The following is a 15,534-nucleotide window of genomic DNA, read 5'->3' on the forward strand; positions in this document are numbered from 1 at the left end:
CATTGACCCTTGAGGGTACTAAAGGTTTGAACTACATAGGTCCACTTACATACAGGTTTTTTTCAGTAAATACAGTACAGTACTATAAATGTATTTTCTCTCCTGAATAATTTTCTTAAAAACATTTTATTTTCTCTAGCTTACTTTATTATAAGAATACAGTATATATTAATTGACTATATTATTGCTAAGGCTCTGGGCAACAGTAGCTTATTAATAGTTAAATTTTTAGGGAGTCAGATTTATTCACGGATTTTTGACTGCACAGGGTTCAGTGCCACTAACCACTGCATTATTCAAGGGTCAACTGTATTTCCAGAATCCATCTGTTACTGCTATATCAGCTATTAGACATCTATCAGTATTAACAGAAAATATATTGATTTCCTTATCTTTCCTTTGTATTATTGTTGTCATCAATATAGGCTTTCATATGTTTTAACCCCAATAATACAGTTTATTTTTTTATTATATTTTTAAATCTTAAATTCAATTAATTAACATGTAGTATATTATTTCAGAGGTAGAATTCAGTGATCCATCAGTCTCATAAAATACACAGTGTTCATTATAGCACGTGCTCTCCTTAATTGCCCATCACCCAGTTACATCATCTTCCCACTCACCTCTCCTCCAGCAACTCTGTTTGTTTCCTATGATTAAGAGTCTTTTATGGTTTGTCTCCCTCTCTGATTTCATCTTGTTTTATTTTTCCATCCCTTCCCCTATGATCCTCTGTTTTGTTTCTTAAATTCCACATACGAGTGTAATCATATGATAATTGTCTTTCTCTGATTGACTTATTTCACTTAGCATAACACCCTCTAGTTCCATCCACGTCATTGCAAATGGCAAGATTGCATTTTTTTGATAGCTGAGTAGTATTCCAATGTATATGTATACCACAGTTTCTTTGTCCATTCATCAGTTGATGGACATTTGGGCTCTTTCCATAGTTTGGCTATTGTGGACATTGCTGCTGTAAACATTGGGGTGCAGGTGTCCCTTGGAATCACTACATTTGTATCTTTGGGATAAATACCTAGTAGTGCAGTTGCTGGGTCATAGGGTAGCTCTATTTTCAACTTTCTGAGGAACCTCCATACTTTTTTTCCACAGTGACTGTACCAGTTGCATTCCCACCAACAGTGTAGGAGAGTTTCCCTTTCTCTGCATCTTTGCCAACATCTGTCATTTCCTGACTTGTTAATTTTAGCCATTCTGACCGGTATGAGATGGTATCATAATGGTTTCAATTTTGTATTTCCCTGATGCCGAGTGATGTGGAGCATTTTTTTCATGTGTCTGTTGGCCATTTGTATGTCTTCTTTGGAAAAATGTCTATTCATGTCTTCTGCCCATTTCTTGATTGGCTTAGTTGTTCTTTGTGTGTTGAGTTTGATAAGTTCTTTATAGATTTTGGATACTACTAGCCCTTTATCTGATAAGACATTTGCAAATATCTTGAAGTCTAGAATTGTGATGCCAGCAGCTTTGGTTTTCTTTTTCAACATTCCTTTGGCTATTTGGGGTCTTTTTTGGTTCCGTACAAATTTTAGGATTATTTGTCCAGCTCTGTGAAAAAGTGGATGGTATTTTGATAGGGATAGCATTGAATGTATAGTTTGCTCTAGATAGCCTATGCTACCTACATTTAGCGATATTTGTTCTTCAGTCCATGAGTGTGGAACGTTTTTCCATTTCTTTGTGTCTTCCTCAGTTTCTTTCATGAGTGTTCTATAGTTTCTGAGTACAGATCCTTTGCCTCTTTGGTTAGGTTTATTCCTAGGTATCTTACGGTTTTAGGTGCAATCGTAAATGGGACTGACTCCTTAATTTCTCTTTTTTCTGTTTCATTTTTAGTGTATAGAAATACACCTGATTTCTGTGCATTGATTTTATATCCTGCCACTTTGGTGAATTCCTATATCAGTTCTAGCAATTTTGGGGTGGAGTTTTTTGGGTTTTCCACATAAAGTAGTAGAGTGAGAGCTTGTCATCTGCGAAGAGTGAGAGTTTGACAACTTCTTTGTCGATTCGGATGCCTTTTATTTCTTTTTGTTGTCTGATTGTTGAGGCTAAGACTTCTAATACTATGTTGAACAACACTGGTGATAGTGGACATCCTGTCCTGTTCCTGTCCTTAGGAGAAAAGCTTTCAGTTTTTCTGCACTGAGAATGATATTTGCTGTGGGCTTTTCATATATGGCTTTTATGATCTTGAGGTGCGTTCCCTCTATCCCTACACTGTGAAGAGTTTTAATCAAGAAAGTATTTTGTCAAACGTTTTTTTCTGCATCTCTTGAGAGGATCATATGGTTCTCGTCCTTTCTTTTATTAATGTAGTGTATCACACTGATTGATTTGCAGATGTTGAACCACACTTGCAGCCCAGGAATAAATCCCACTTGGTCGTGGTGAATAATCCTTTTAATGTTCTGTTGGATCCTATTGGCTAGGATCTTGTTGAGTATTTTGGCATCCATGTTCATCAGGGATATTTGTTTATAATTCTCCTTTTTGGTAGGGTCTTTGTCTGGTTTTGGAATCAAGGTAATGTTGGCCTCATAGAAAGAGTTCGGAAGTTTTCCTTCCATTTCTGTTTTTAATATAGCTTCAGAGGAATAGGTATTAATTTTTCTTTAAATGTTTGGTAGGATTCCCCTAGGAAGCCATCTGGCCCTGGGCTCTTGTTTACTGGGAGCTTTTGATTACTACTTCAGTTTCCTTGCTGATTATGTGTTTGTTTAGGTTTTCTGTTTCTTCCTGTTTCAGTTTTGGTAGTTCATACATTTCTAGGAATGCATCCATTTCTTCCAGATTGTCTGTTTTGTTGGTATACAGTTGCTCATAATATGTTCTTCTAAGTGTTTGTGTTTCTTTGGTGTTGGTTGTGATCTCTCCTCTTTCATTCATGATTTTATTTATTTGGGTCCTTTCTCTTTTCATTTTGATAAGTCTGGCCAGGGGTTTATCAGTCTTATTAATTCTTTCAAAGAACCAGCTCCTAGTTTCATTAATCTGTTCTGTTCTTTTGGTTTCTGTTTCACTGATTTCTGCTCTAATCTTTACTCTCTTCTTCTGCTGGGCTTAGGCTTTATTTGCTGTCCTTTCTCCAGCTCCTTTAGGAATAGGATTAGGTTGTGTATTTGAGAGCTTTCTTGTTTTTTGAGAAAAGCTTGTATTGCTATATACTTCCCTCTCAGGACCGCCTTTGCTGCATCCCAAAGGTTTTGAACAGTTGTGTTTTCATTTTCATTTGTTTCCATGAATTTTTTAAATTCTTTAATTTCCTGGTTGACCCATTCATTCTTTAGTAGAATGCTTTAACCTCCACATATTTGAGTTCTTTCCAAATTTCCTCTTGTGATTGAGTTGAAGTTTCAAAGCATTGTGGTCTGAAAATATGCAGGGAATGACCTCAGTCTTTCAGTAGCAGTTGAGACCTGATTTGTGACCTAGTATGTGGTCTGTTCTGGAGAATGTTCCATGTGCACTGGAGAAGAATGTGTATTCTGTTGCTTTAGGATGGAATGCTCTGAATGTATTTGTGAAGTCCATCTGATCCAGTGTGTCATTCAAAGCCCTTGTTTTCTTATTAATCTTCTGCTCAGATGATCTATCCGTTGCAGTAAGTGGGGTGTTTAAGTCCCCTACTATTATTGTATTTCTTTAATTTTGTTATTAATTGGCTTATATAATTGGCTGCTCCCATGTTAGGGGCATAAATATTTATAATTGTTAGATCTTCTTGTTGGATAGACCCTTTAATTATGATATAGTGTCCTTCCTCATCTCTTATTAAGCAGTCTTTGGTTTAAACTCTAATTTGTCTGATATGAGGATTGCTTCCCCAGCTTTCTTTTGATGTCTATTAGCATGATAAATGGTTTTCCACCCCCTCACTTTCAATCTGGGAGTGTCTTTGGGTCTAAAACGAATCTCCTGCAGATAGCATATTGATGGGTCTTGCCTTTTTATCCAGTTTGATACCCTGTGTCTTTTGATTGGGGGCATTCAGCCCATTTACATTCAGAGTAACTATTGAAAGATATGAATTTAGTGCCATTGTATTACCTGTAAAGTCACTGTTTCTGTATATTGTCTCTGTTCTTTCTGGTCCGTGTTACTTCGGGGCTCTTTCTTTACTTAAAGGATCCCCCCCCCTTTTTTTTTTGATTTTTTATTATATTATGTTAGTCACCATACAGTACATCCCCGGTTTCCAATGTAAGGCTCGATGATTCATTAGTTGTGTATAACACCCAGTGCACCATGCAATACGTGCCCTCCTTACTACCCATCACCAGCCTATCCCATTCCCCCACCCCCCTAAAGGATCCCCTTTTGTATTTCTTGCAGGGCTGGTTTAGTGATCACAGATTCTTTTCGTTTCTGTTTGTCCTGGAAGCTTTTTCTCTCCTATTTTGAATAATAGCCTTGTTGGATGAAGTATTCTTGGCTGCATAGTTTTCTCATTTAGCACACTGAATATATCATGCCAGTCCTTTCTGGCCTTCCAGGTCTCTGTGGATAGTCTGCTGCTGGTCTAATGTTTCTACCCTTGTAGGTTTTTTTTTAAAATAAAATTTTAATTTATTTGGAATTGTTTATTTTATTATTTTTTATTATGTTCAGTTAGCCACTGTATAGTACATCATTAGTTTTTGACGTAGTGTTCAATGATTCATTAGGTGCATGTAACACCCAGTGCTCTACCATTGCAGGTTACGGACCTCTTGTCCTGAGCTGCTTTCAGGATTTTTTCTTTGTCTCTGAGTTTTGCAAGCTTCACTATTATATGTTGATTTTTGTTGATTTAGAGGGGGGTTCTCTGTGCCTCCTGGACTTGAATGTCTGTTTCCTTCCCAAATTAGGGAAGTTCTCAACTATAATTTGTTCCAGTATACCTTCTGCCGCCCCCTCTCTCTTTCATCTTCTTCTAGGATCCCAATTATTCTAATACTGCTTCGCTTTTTGGTATCACTTATCTCTCGAATTCTACCCTCGTGATCCAATAGTTGTTTATCTCTCTTTCTCAGCTTCTTTACTCTCCATCATTTTGTCTTCTGTATCACTAATTCTCTCTTCTGCCTTATTTATCCTAGCAGTTAGAGCCTCCATTTTTTATTGCATCTCATTAAGAGCCTTTTTTATTTCAACTTGATTAGATTTTAGTTCTTTTATTTCTCTAGGAAGGGATTCTCTAGTGTCTTTTATGCTTTTTTTCAAGCCTGGCTAGTATCTTTATAATCGTTATTCTGAACTCTAGTTCTGACATCTTACTTATGTCTGTACTGATTAGGTCTCTGGCAATCAGTACTGCCTCTTGTTCTCTTTTTTGAGGTGAGTTTTTCCATCTTGTCATTCTTGCAGAAAGTGTCACTTTTCTATTTGTATAATTACAGCAATTCTCTTCTTAGATCTCTGGTTGAGTTCACAGGTGTTCTGAATGACTTGGTACCTATCTAGCTGAATTCCTAGGACCAGACAAAACTTAGGTTCTCCTACTCCTCTGCCATCTTGGACTCTTCTCCCAACAATACAGTTTAATAGTTAGTGTTTTATGTACTTGTCTAAATTAGTTAAGGGAAGATAATTACCATACATACATACTTTGTTTCTTTGTGTACATTCAGATTACTTCTCGTGTCCTCTCCTTTCAGCCTGAAGGACTTCTTTTGTTTTCTTATAAGGAACGTCTGATAGCCACAGATTCTCTCAGTCTTTGTTATCTGTGGAAATCTTTATTTTTTCCTTCATTTTTGGCTTCTTTTAAAAAAATAGAGTTCTACCTTTTGAAATTTAAGATTCATATAATATAACATTCACCAAGTTAAAGTGTATATTCCATGGGTTCTAGTATATTCACAAAGTGAACATTACCACTAATTCCAGAGCATTTCCTTCACCCTGAAAGGAAATCTTGTACTTTTTAGTAGTCACTCCCAATTATCCCCTTTATACAGTCCCCTGGAAACCACTAATCTACTTTCTGTCTCTATTGTATTTGCCTGTTTTCAACATTTCATTTATTTCTTAAAATAAGTGGCCTTTTGTGTCCATCTCATTTCATTCAGGATATTTCCAAGGTTCATTCATAGAGGAGCATGTAACTGTACATTATTCCTTTTTGTGGTTGAATGATATTCCATCATATGGATATACCACTTTTGTTTATTCATCAGTTGATGGGTATATAGTTATTTCTACTTTTTGGCTATTATAAATAATACTTCACAGATATTCATATACAATTCTTTGTGTCAACATATGTTTTCAATTATATTAGGTATATACCTAGGAATGATTTTGTTAGTCATATAGTAATTCTATGTTTCTTTAAGGAATTATAAAATTGTTTTCACAGTGACTACACCATTTAACATTCCCCCAAGTAATGTATGGGGGTTTAAATTTCTCCACATCTACCCCCACTTTTTTTTTTCTATGTGTTTATTACACTATCCTATAGGATTTGAAATGGTACCTTGTGATTTTAATTTGCATTTTCCTAATGACTAATGATGCTGAGCATCTTTTCATATATGTATTTAATATTTATATATCTTTTTTGGAGAAATAGTTATGTAAATCCTTTATTTTTTAATTGGGTTATCTTTTAGTTATTAAGTTATAATAGTTCTTTATTCTAGATACAAATGCCTTATCAAATATATGATTTGCAAAAATGTTCTCCCATTGAATGTGTTTTCCTTCATTTTGTTGATGCACAAAAGTTTCATATTTTCTAACAGTATTATATATTGTCTCTTACATTTATGTCTTTGATCCATTTTTACTTAATTTTTGTTATGTGGTACGATGTGGGAGTCCACATTCATTCTTTTTTATGTGATTATCCAGTTGCCTGAGAACCATTACTTTCTTTCTTAAAGGATAGTTTTGTTGGATATATAATTCTTAGTGGACACTTTTTTTTTTCCTTTCAGCGTTTTGAATATGTCATCCCACTACCTTTTAGTGCCCTGTATTGTGTTTTTTGTCCCTGCCTTTCAACACCTCAGCTTTATGTCCATGTATAGATATCTTCAAATATTCATAAGATCTTCCAGGATGTGTAGATTATTATTGTTATTGTTGTTGTTGTTGTTGTTGTTGTTGTTAGGGAAGTTGTCAGGCATTATTTCTTCAAATATATATGTTTGGCCTTTTTTCTCTGTCTTCTCCTTCTGGGAGTCCCTTTATACACATTTTGTTTCCCATAATGGTAACCCTTTGAGGTGTTTTCATCCTGCTTCTTTGTGTGCTTCAGATTGGACAGTTTGTTTTGAATTGTCTTCAAGAGTCCCAGGTCTTTCTTCTGAAAGTTCACATATGTTATTTTGTCCTTCCGGTGAATTTTTCACTTAGTTATTATGCTTTTTGATTTGACAATTTTCCATTTGGCTCCTTTTTTACAAATATATGTAATTTCTTTTTTTTTTTATACTTCACACATTTTCCAGGTTTTTAAAAAATTTTTTATTATGTTATGTTAGACACCATAATAACATCATTAGTTTTTGACGTAGTGTTCCATGATTCATTGTTTGCATATAACACCTAGTGCTCCATGCTATACGTGCTCTCCTTAATGCCCATCACTGGCCTATCCCAATCTCCCACCCCTCTCCCCTCTGAAGCCCTCAGTTTGTTTCCCGGAGTCCATAGTCTCTGTGGTTCATTCCCCCTTCTGTTTACCCCCTCTTCATTCTTCCCTTCCTTCTCCTACCGATCTCCTTCCTATTTCTTATGTTCCATAAATGAGTGAAACCATATGATAATTCTCTTTCTCTGCCTGACTTATTTCACTTAGCATAATCTCCTCCAGTCCCGTCCATGTTGCTGCAAATGTTGAGTAATTGTTCCTTCTGATGGCTGAATAATATTCCATTGTATATATGGACCACATCTTCTTTATCCATTTGTCTGTTGAAGGGCATCTCGGCTTCTTCCACAATTTAGATATTGTGTACAATGCTGCTATGAACATTGGGGTGCATATGGCCCTTCTCTTCACTACGTCTGTATCTTTGGGGTAAATACCCAGTAGTGCAATTGCTGGATCATAGGGTAGCTCTATTTTTAACTTTTTGAGGGACCTCCACACTGTTTTCCAAAGTGGCTGTACCAACTTGCATTCCCAACAACAGTGTAAGAAGGTTCCCCTTTCTCCACATCCTCTCCAACATTTGTAGTTTCTTGTCTTGTCCATTTTTGCCATTCTAACTGGCATAAGGTGGTTTTGATTTGAATTTTCCCGATGGCTAATGATTTTGAACACTTTTTCATGTGTCTGTTAGCCATTTGTATGTCTTCATTGGAAAAGTATTTGCTCATATCTTCTGCCGATTTTTTGATTTGTGTATTTGTTTCTCGTGTATTGAATTTGAGAAGTTCCTTAAAGATCTTGGATACCAGCCTTGTATCTGTAGTGTCATTTGCAAATATCTTCTCCCATTCTATGGGTTGCCTCTTTGTTTTGATGACTGTTTCCTTTGCTGTGCAGAACATTTTTATCTTGATGAAGTCCCACAAGTTCATTTCTTCTTTTGTTTCTCTTGCCTTTGGAGATGTATCATGAAAGAAGTTGCTGTGGCCGATGTCAAAGAAGTTACAGCCTATGTTCTTCTCTATGATTTTGATGGATTCCTGTCTCACATCGAGGTCTTTCGTCCATTTGGAGTTTATCTTTGTGTATGGTGTGAGAGAGTGGTCAAGTTTCATTCTTTTGCATATAGCTGTCCAATTTTCCTAGCACCATTTATTGAAGAGACTGTCTTTTTTACACTGGATGTTTTTTCCTGCTTTGTCAAAGATTAGTTGCCCAAAGAGCCAAGGGTCCATTTCTGGGTTCTCTGTTCTGTTCCATCGGTCTGTGTGTCTGTTTTTGTGCCAGTACCATGCTGTCTTTGTGATCACAGCTTTGTAGTATAGCTTGAAATCAGGCAATGTGATGCCCCCACCTTTGTTTTTCCTTTTCAACAATTCCTTAGCAATTCGGGGCCTTTTCTGGTTCCACACAAATTTAAGGGCTATTTGTTCCAGTTCTTTGAAAAATGTCATTGGTGTTTTGATCGGGATGGCTACTCAGATTGCTCTGAGTAGCATAGACATTTTAACTATGTTTATTCTTCCAATCCATGAGCATGGAATATTTTTCTATCTTTTTGTGTCTTCTTCAATGTCTTTCAAGAGTGATCTGTAGTTTCTAGAATATAGATCCTTTACCTCTCTGGTTAAGCTAATTCCGAGATATTGTATAATGTTTGGTGCTATTGTAAATGGAATCGATTCCTTAATTTCTCTTTCTTCAGTCTCACTGTTCGTGTATAGAAATGTAATCAGAAGGGGGAATGAAGCATGAGAGACTATGGACTCTGAGAAACAAACTGAGGGCTTCAGAGGGGAGGGGGGTGGGGGAATGGGATAGGCTGGTGGTGGATAGTAAGGAGGGCACGTATTGCATGGTGCACTGGGTGTTATACGCAACTAATGAATCATCGAACTTTACATCAAAAAAAAATAAAAAGAATTTTTAAAAAAAGAAATGCAACTGAATTCTGAGCATTGATTTTGTATCCTGCCATATTACTGAATTGCTCTATTTAAAATGTAATGTGTCTGATATGAGAATTGCTACCCCAGCTTTCTTTTGAGGTCCATTGGCATGAAAAGTGGTTCTCCATCCCTTCACTTTCAGTCTGGATGTATCTTTAGTTTCAAAATGAGTCTTTTGTAGATAGCAAATGGATGGGTCATGTCTTTTTATCCAGTCTGCAACCCTGTGGCGTTTATGGGAGCATTTAGGCCATTCACATTGAGAGTGATTATGAGAGATATATGATTTTAATGATGTCATGTTGCCTGTGAAGTCTTCGTTTCTATAGATTGTCAATTTCTCTCTGTATCACTCTTGGGGTCTTTTTACTTTTATAGAACCCCCTTTAATATCTCTTGTAGGGCTCGGGGATGCCAATGATTCTGACGTTGAACATTTCATTGAGTCAGTAATGTCCTGTAATCTACATTCTTGAGATTGGATTTTTTGGAGCCACGTTCCCATTTTTTCCTTCTTTTCTATCATCCCATCTTCCAATTCACTAATTAGTTCTTCTGCCTCATTTACCATGGCCATCAGAGCATCCAGTTTAGGCTGCATTTGATTCATAGCATTTTTTAATTTCTGCCAGATTCGCTCTCATTTCCGCCCTTAGAGATTCTATAGTCTCGTTAATATTTTCATTAATATTCTTTTTAACCCTACACATCATCTTGACCATTGTTACTCTCAACTCCATTTCTGACAATTTGGTTATATCCGTATCCATTAGTTTTGTGGCAGAGGCCACAGTCTCTTTTTCTTTCCTTTTTGGGGGTTTCTCCTCCTTGTCATTTCTGACGAGGAGAGGTTGCAGGGATGCCCAGAGCCCAAATTATTGACCAGGACCCAGGCAATGTGCACTTGTTCTATAGGGACCTTAGGGATGTGGGCTTCTTGATTTTTCAGCCTGCCTTCTGGGAGCAGGGGCCTGCCGTGCTGATACTCAGTCAACCCTGTTTGGGTAGAGTTGCCCTGTCCCCCGTGAGAGTGGGTCAGGATGGGCACAATGCAAATCAGTATTTCCTGGCTTTTGTTCTCTGGCGGCTCTTCCTGGTGGTTTTCTGTAACTCTTCTGAGAGTCAGAGCAGCAGTGGCTGTATCCTAGCCTCTGTCTCAGAACAGAGAGATCGCAGTCAGCTCTCTACTAATCTCTCCTGGCCACTTTAACTCTGTTTCTGTCGGTGCTGCTAAAACCCCCTCAGTGTCCTGGGTTGTGTGCACCACAGCCGTTCTCCCAGTCCTCACTCCCAGTGCCCACACGTCTCTGTCCTTTGTGCTTCTAACACCGCCAGCCACCCCCAGTTTCCAGAGCTCCGGTTTTCAGTCTAGTTGCGTGCATGCTCCCGAGCTCCCCATCTGAGTCTGCTTTCTCAGCAGCTCCTGTTCCCCGAATCCGGCCAGCGCCTCAGTGCAGGAGGCTACTGCTTCCCGGTGCCCAAGCGCGTTGGCTCGCTCCCCCTTCGGTTTATCTTCTGATATCTGTGCGCAGATTCATGGCTCCCCTCTTCGTTCCTCAACACTCAGCACCAGAGATGTTTGTTTGTAGAGATCCAGATGTATGTACCTACGTCTCAGGCTGATTTCGTGGGTGTTCAGGATGATCTGGTTGATATCCAGCTCGATTCAGGGGACCAACTGAAAAAAGTCCCCTACTCCTCCGCCATCTTTTTTCTTCTCCTGTAATTTCTTAATTGCCAATCTCTATTTGACTAGGCTTGTTGGCATAATGCATTTTAGTTCTTTAAGCATAGTTTCTTTTAGTTCTTTTAATGTATTTATGATTGCTACTTTACAGTTTTTGTATGCTTAGTTGAACATCTGAGGTCCCCCAATGACAGTTTCTTTTTACTGCTTTTGTTTGTATGGCCCATACTTTTACTTTTTTTTGTATGTCTCATAATTTTAATGAAAACCGTGCATTTTAAATAATAAATTGTAACCACTCTGGCTTCTGATTCCCTCCTTGATGGCAGTTATTCTGATATTTTTGTTTAGTGACTTTCCTGGACTAATTCTGTGAAGTATGTCTTACCTGCTGCGTGTTGCCAGCGATGTCTGTACTCATTGGGTTTTTGTTTTACTTTGTCTTGTTTTTAACCAAAGGTTTGTTTTTAAAAGAAGCCTGGCCTTTTAAAGTTAGTATAGTGTGGTGGTCAGCCAATAATCAGTTAGTTGGTTGTATTTAAACCCCTTTTTCCAGAAGACTGCCATTCTTTGCCAGTGGAACTGTGTGTGCTTTAGGGGATGTGTTCAAATTTCGTGATTTACACATCTTCCCTTTTACTTTCTGTTGTAAAGCTTCACCTTCAGCCAAGAATGAGTAATTAAGACCCAAATATATAATTTATTCTGAACATCACTTTTTTTATGGATTATAAACTTGGCATCTATTTCTTTGGAACTTATGTTGGTATTACAAATTGACCAGGTTCAATAGTATACTTTGTTAACGTAAATAAGTTCATATAATTTTAATAATTTTTAAGATTTCCTTGATAATTTTCAGGGAACTGAGTAGGGTTAGTTATATAGGGTGCTATTTTTGGTAGATTATTTAGTCAGCCTTTTAATAGGGATTTTATTTTCTCGTTTTAATGACTAGTGAATTCAATGGATATGTTAGTTTCATTAATTACAAGCTAAAAAAACCAAACCCTTTATTTTATAAAATATAAATAACCCTCAGGCTGTTTACTCTTTTAAGTCACTTATTTCTCTATTTCATCACTGTAAATATTGGAATTTCACTGTTTAGGAAAACATTCTTAATTTTTTAATTTTTTTTTTGTCACCAGTTAGGTTGGTGATACTTGTAGAGCTTCCTGCTGGAACTCCACCGGGGGAAAAACAAAATTAGACTTACTCATTGCTATCCTGGAAATGGGGCAGATGTGAGTGGAAGGAGTTCCCATTTCTGTATTTGGCAGTCAGAAGTCACCTAAACCACCAGAAGACTCACCTTTCCCAGTTATCTTCTCCAATAAAAATAAAGTATAACAGTTCTCTTAATACAAGGTGACTTCACCTAAGTAAGGTATTGCAATAGTAGCTCTTTGTGTCATCCCCAGTCCCCCTGTCAGGGTATATTACCTAGATTTAGTTACTCTCGAAAAGTCTCATTTTACAGTTTAAGAATCAATCCTAATTAGTGCTTCTGATAATTATTTATAAAATATCACTAATGATGCAGTCCTTTATTCAGAGATTCATATATTTCCTGGCTCAATTCATGTCTTCTGAATATAACTAAAATCACGTGACTGGGGGCGCCTGGGTGGCACAGCGGTTGAGCGTCTGCCTTCGGCTCAGGGCGTGGTCCCGGCGTTGTGGGATCGAGCCCCACATCAGGCTCCTCCGCTGGGAGCCTGCTTCTTCCTCTCCCACTCCCCCTGCTTGTGTTCCCTCTCTCGCTGGCTGTCTCTATCTCTGTCGAATAAATAAATCTTTAAAAAAAAAAAAAAATCACGTGACTGGTATTGCTGCATGTTTGATTTGTTCTCTGCCAGTAGTCTTAAAAATTCACAATATTTTGTTTTAATGGGTCATATACAATTAAAATGTAAAAGTTTTTTTTGGAAACTGAGTTATTAGGCAATGACATTTGGGCAGTAAGTAATTTAATATGCAGTGAAATTTTTTTTAGGTAATTCAAATATGCTTTCTTGATACCCTTTTCCATTTACACAGAATACATTGTTGGGTGGTTTTTGTTCGGTTGATTTTTTTTTTTTTTTTTTTTTTACAGTGATGAGAAAGAAGAACAGGATCAAAAAGAAAAATTGGTGTTGTCGGAAGACTGTGAACTCATTACTATAATTGATGTGATTCCTGGCAGATTAGAAATCACTACTCAACACATTTACTTCTATGATTGCAGCATTGAAAAAGAAGATGGTGAGGAGTTCTGGGGGAATAATTTCTGTTGTTCAATAGTTAAGTATCCAGTTTATCCATCATTAATGAGAAGAAAACAATAAGATAGGACTGAAATTGTGGTCAGTCATCTAAAAGGAGAAACTGGAAAGTCAATATTTGATTCAATTTATTATTCAACAGTGTATTAAAGGGAATGCTTTTTTTGTTAATGTTTTGTAAAAGGTTTGGTGAGAGGAGATTGCTGTAAACTTGTTATAAAATGCAATCTTAATTTTATTTGTACATTTATTTCCATCAGCTTCTCAGCTAATCCTTTATCTGAAAACAAAAAGGATATTTACATCTAAAATGCTGATATAAAGAGAAAAGGAAAAATGTTTTTGAGATATAATAATCAGGATTATTCTCTGTTCTCATGAGAAGGAAATGGAATAGCTATAGAATTTTTTTAAAGTTTTAAACCATATAGGGGCTCCTGGGTGACTCAGACACTTGAGCATCCTACTCTTGATTTCAGCTTTGGTCGTGATCTCAGGGTTTTGAGATTGAGCCCCAAGTCAGATCCATGCTAGATGTGGAGACTGCTTAAGATTCTCTCTTTCCCCCTCCCTCTGCCACTTCCCCCCTTGCACGCATGTGCACACGCACTCTCTCTCAAAAAAATAAAATAAAAATAAATAAAAGAAACCATGTAAACATCCACTAATTTTAACAAATGATTTCTGCGAAACAGAAATTTAATTCCTTTTCCCCAAGTGCTACTTTTGTCAGGAAATAGGTATTTTCTGCATAATATGAGTAACTTCATATGGTACCTTGGTCACAAGATTTCTTCTGTTTTTAGGAGTGGGGTTTGATTTCAAGTGGCCTCATTCTCAAGTTCGAGAGATTCACCTGCGGCGTTACAATTTAAGGAGGTCAGCTCTTGAGATTTTTCATGTTGACCAATCCAACTACTTTCTCAATTTCAAAAAAGAGGTATGTAAGATGCTACCTTTCTGGAAGCCCCACAGTGTTAGCTTGAAGTAATTTTCCAGCTGGTAAGCTATAGTGAAACTTTGGAATCTACTCATTTGTGAAATCAAAATATTAGAGGGAAAAATATATGCCTTAGGAGCTAAATAGTAAATGAATTTTGTTGGGATTTACGTTTGAGCATTTTTAGGGTGCTTGTTTTCAGTTTTTATATATGAGTAGATAAATCAGTAGAATATTGGGTATCAGCCAACAGACGCCTCGCAGTATCCAGTCGTGAAATAATATGCAATATATATGATATGACAGGATTTATGAAATGGGTTTGGTTCAGTTAAATAATAATGGAGCAGGTACTTCTTCCGGGAATAGAGTAAATTCTTGAATAGTGTACGTGGTTTAAGAGATTACCCCCGAAACCAGATTACCTGAGTCTAGATAACTAACTCCAGCAATAACTGTGTATCTTCAGCACGTTACTTGGGATGCTTGCCCCCAACCTTCCTTCCCTCTGTTACTCACTTAGGGTCAGACTTGCATCACTTTCTGATAGCTCTCCCTGTCTTGCCTAGCTCTCTCTTCATTTTCTGTCACAGCCATCTCTCCTAATAAAATCCTTGAATATTCAATTCTATTTTTTTTCATCTGCTTCTGAGAGGATCTGGATTAGCACAGCCAGTAACTAAGTTTCTGTTCATTTGTGGGATCCAGGTTTACTTATAGATGATTTTGTTCAGACGTTTAAAGGGCATTTCTGTATTTTTACAAAACGATACTTTTTTTACTATTAAAAATAAAATTTCCCCTTAGGAATATATGAAACTTGTATTTTTTAGGAAGGTATGTTATGTAATTAAACCAACCATGCTCCTGTTGAATACTGTACATTTGTATAACTTTGTAGTTTTTAAAGCGCATTTGTATATGGTTCTGATCTTCATAACAACCCTCAGATTCACTGTGGCAAATTCTGTTACTCCTTTTTTACAGATGAGGAAACTGAAGTTCAAAAATGAATTTTATTACTTTACATTTGTATAGCCTTGAAGAATTCAGAAAACTGTAAGGGTAGAGAT

General features: G+C 36.9%; 1 protein-coding gene across 10 annotated transcripts in view; it reads left to right on the top strand.

The window, feature by feature from the left end:
- The window catches only part of NBEAL1 (neurobeachin like 1), a 237,965-nt gene that overhangs the window by 166,028 nt on the left and 56,403 nt on the right, over positions 1 to 15,534 (top strand). For all 10 annotated transcript variants that reach the window (XM_087862767.1, XM_087862763.1, XM_087862760.1 and 7 more), the window contains 2 exons: positions 13,353 to 13,501; positions 14,328 to 14,461. In XM_087862767.1, the coding sequence (XP_087718893.1) occupies positions 13,353 to 13,501; positions 14,328 to 14,461 (283 nt within the window). The remainder of the gene's footprint in view (positions 1 to 13,352; positions 13,502 to 14,327; positions 14,462 to 15,534) is intronic.

Source organism: Ursus americanus, chromosome 1 (assembly GCF_024610735.1).
Source record: "Ursus americanus isolate L20-20 chromosome 1, mUrsAme1.1.p, whole genome shotgun sequence".
Lineage (NCBI taxonomy): Eukaryota > Metazoa > Chordata > Mammalia > Carnivora > Ursidae > Ursus > Ursus americanus.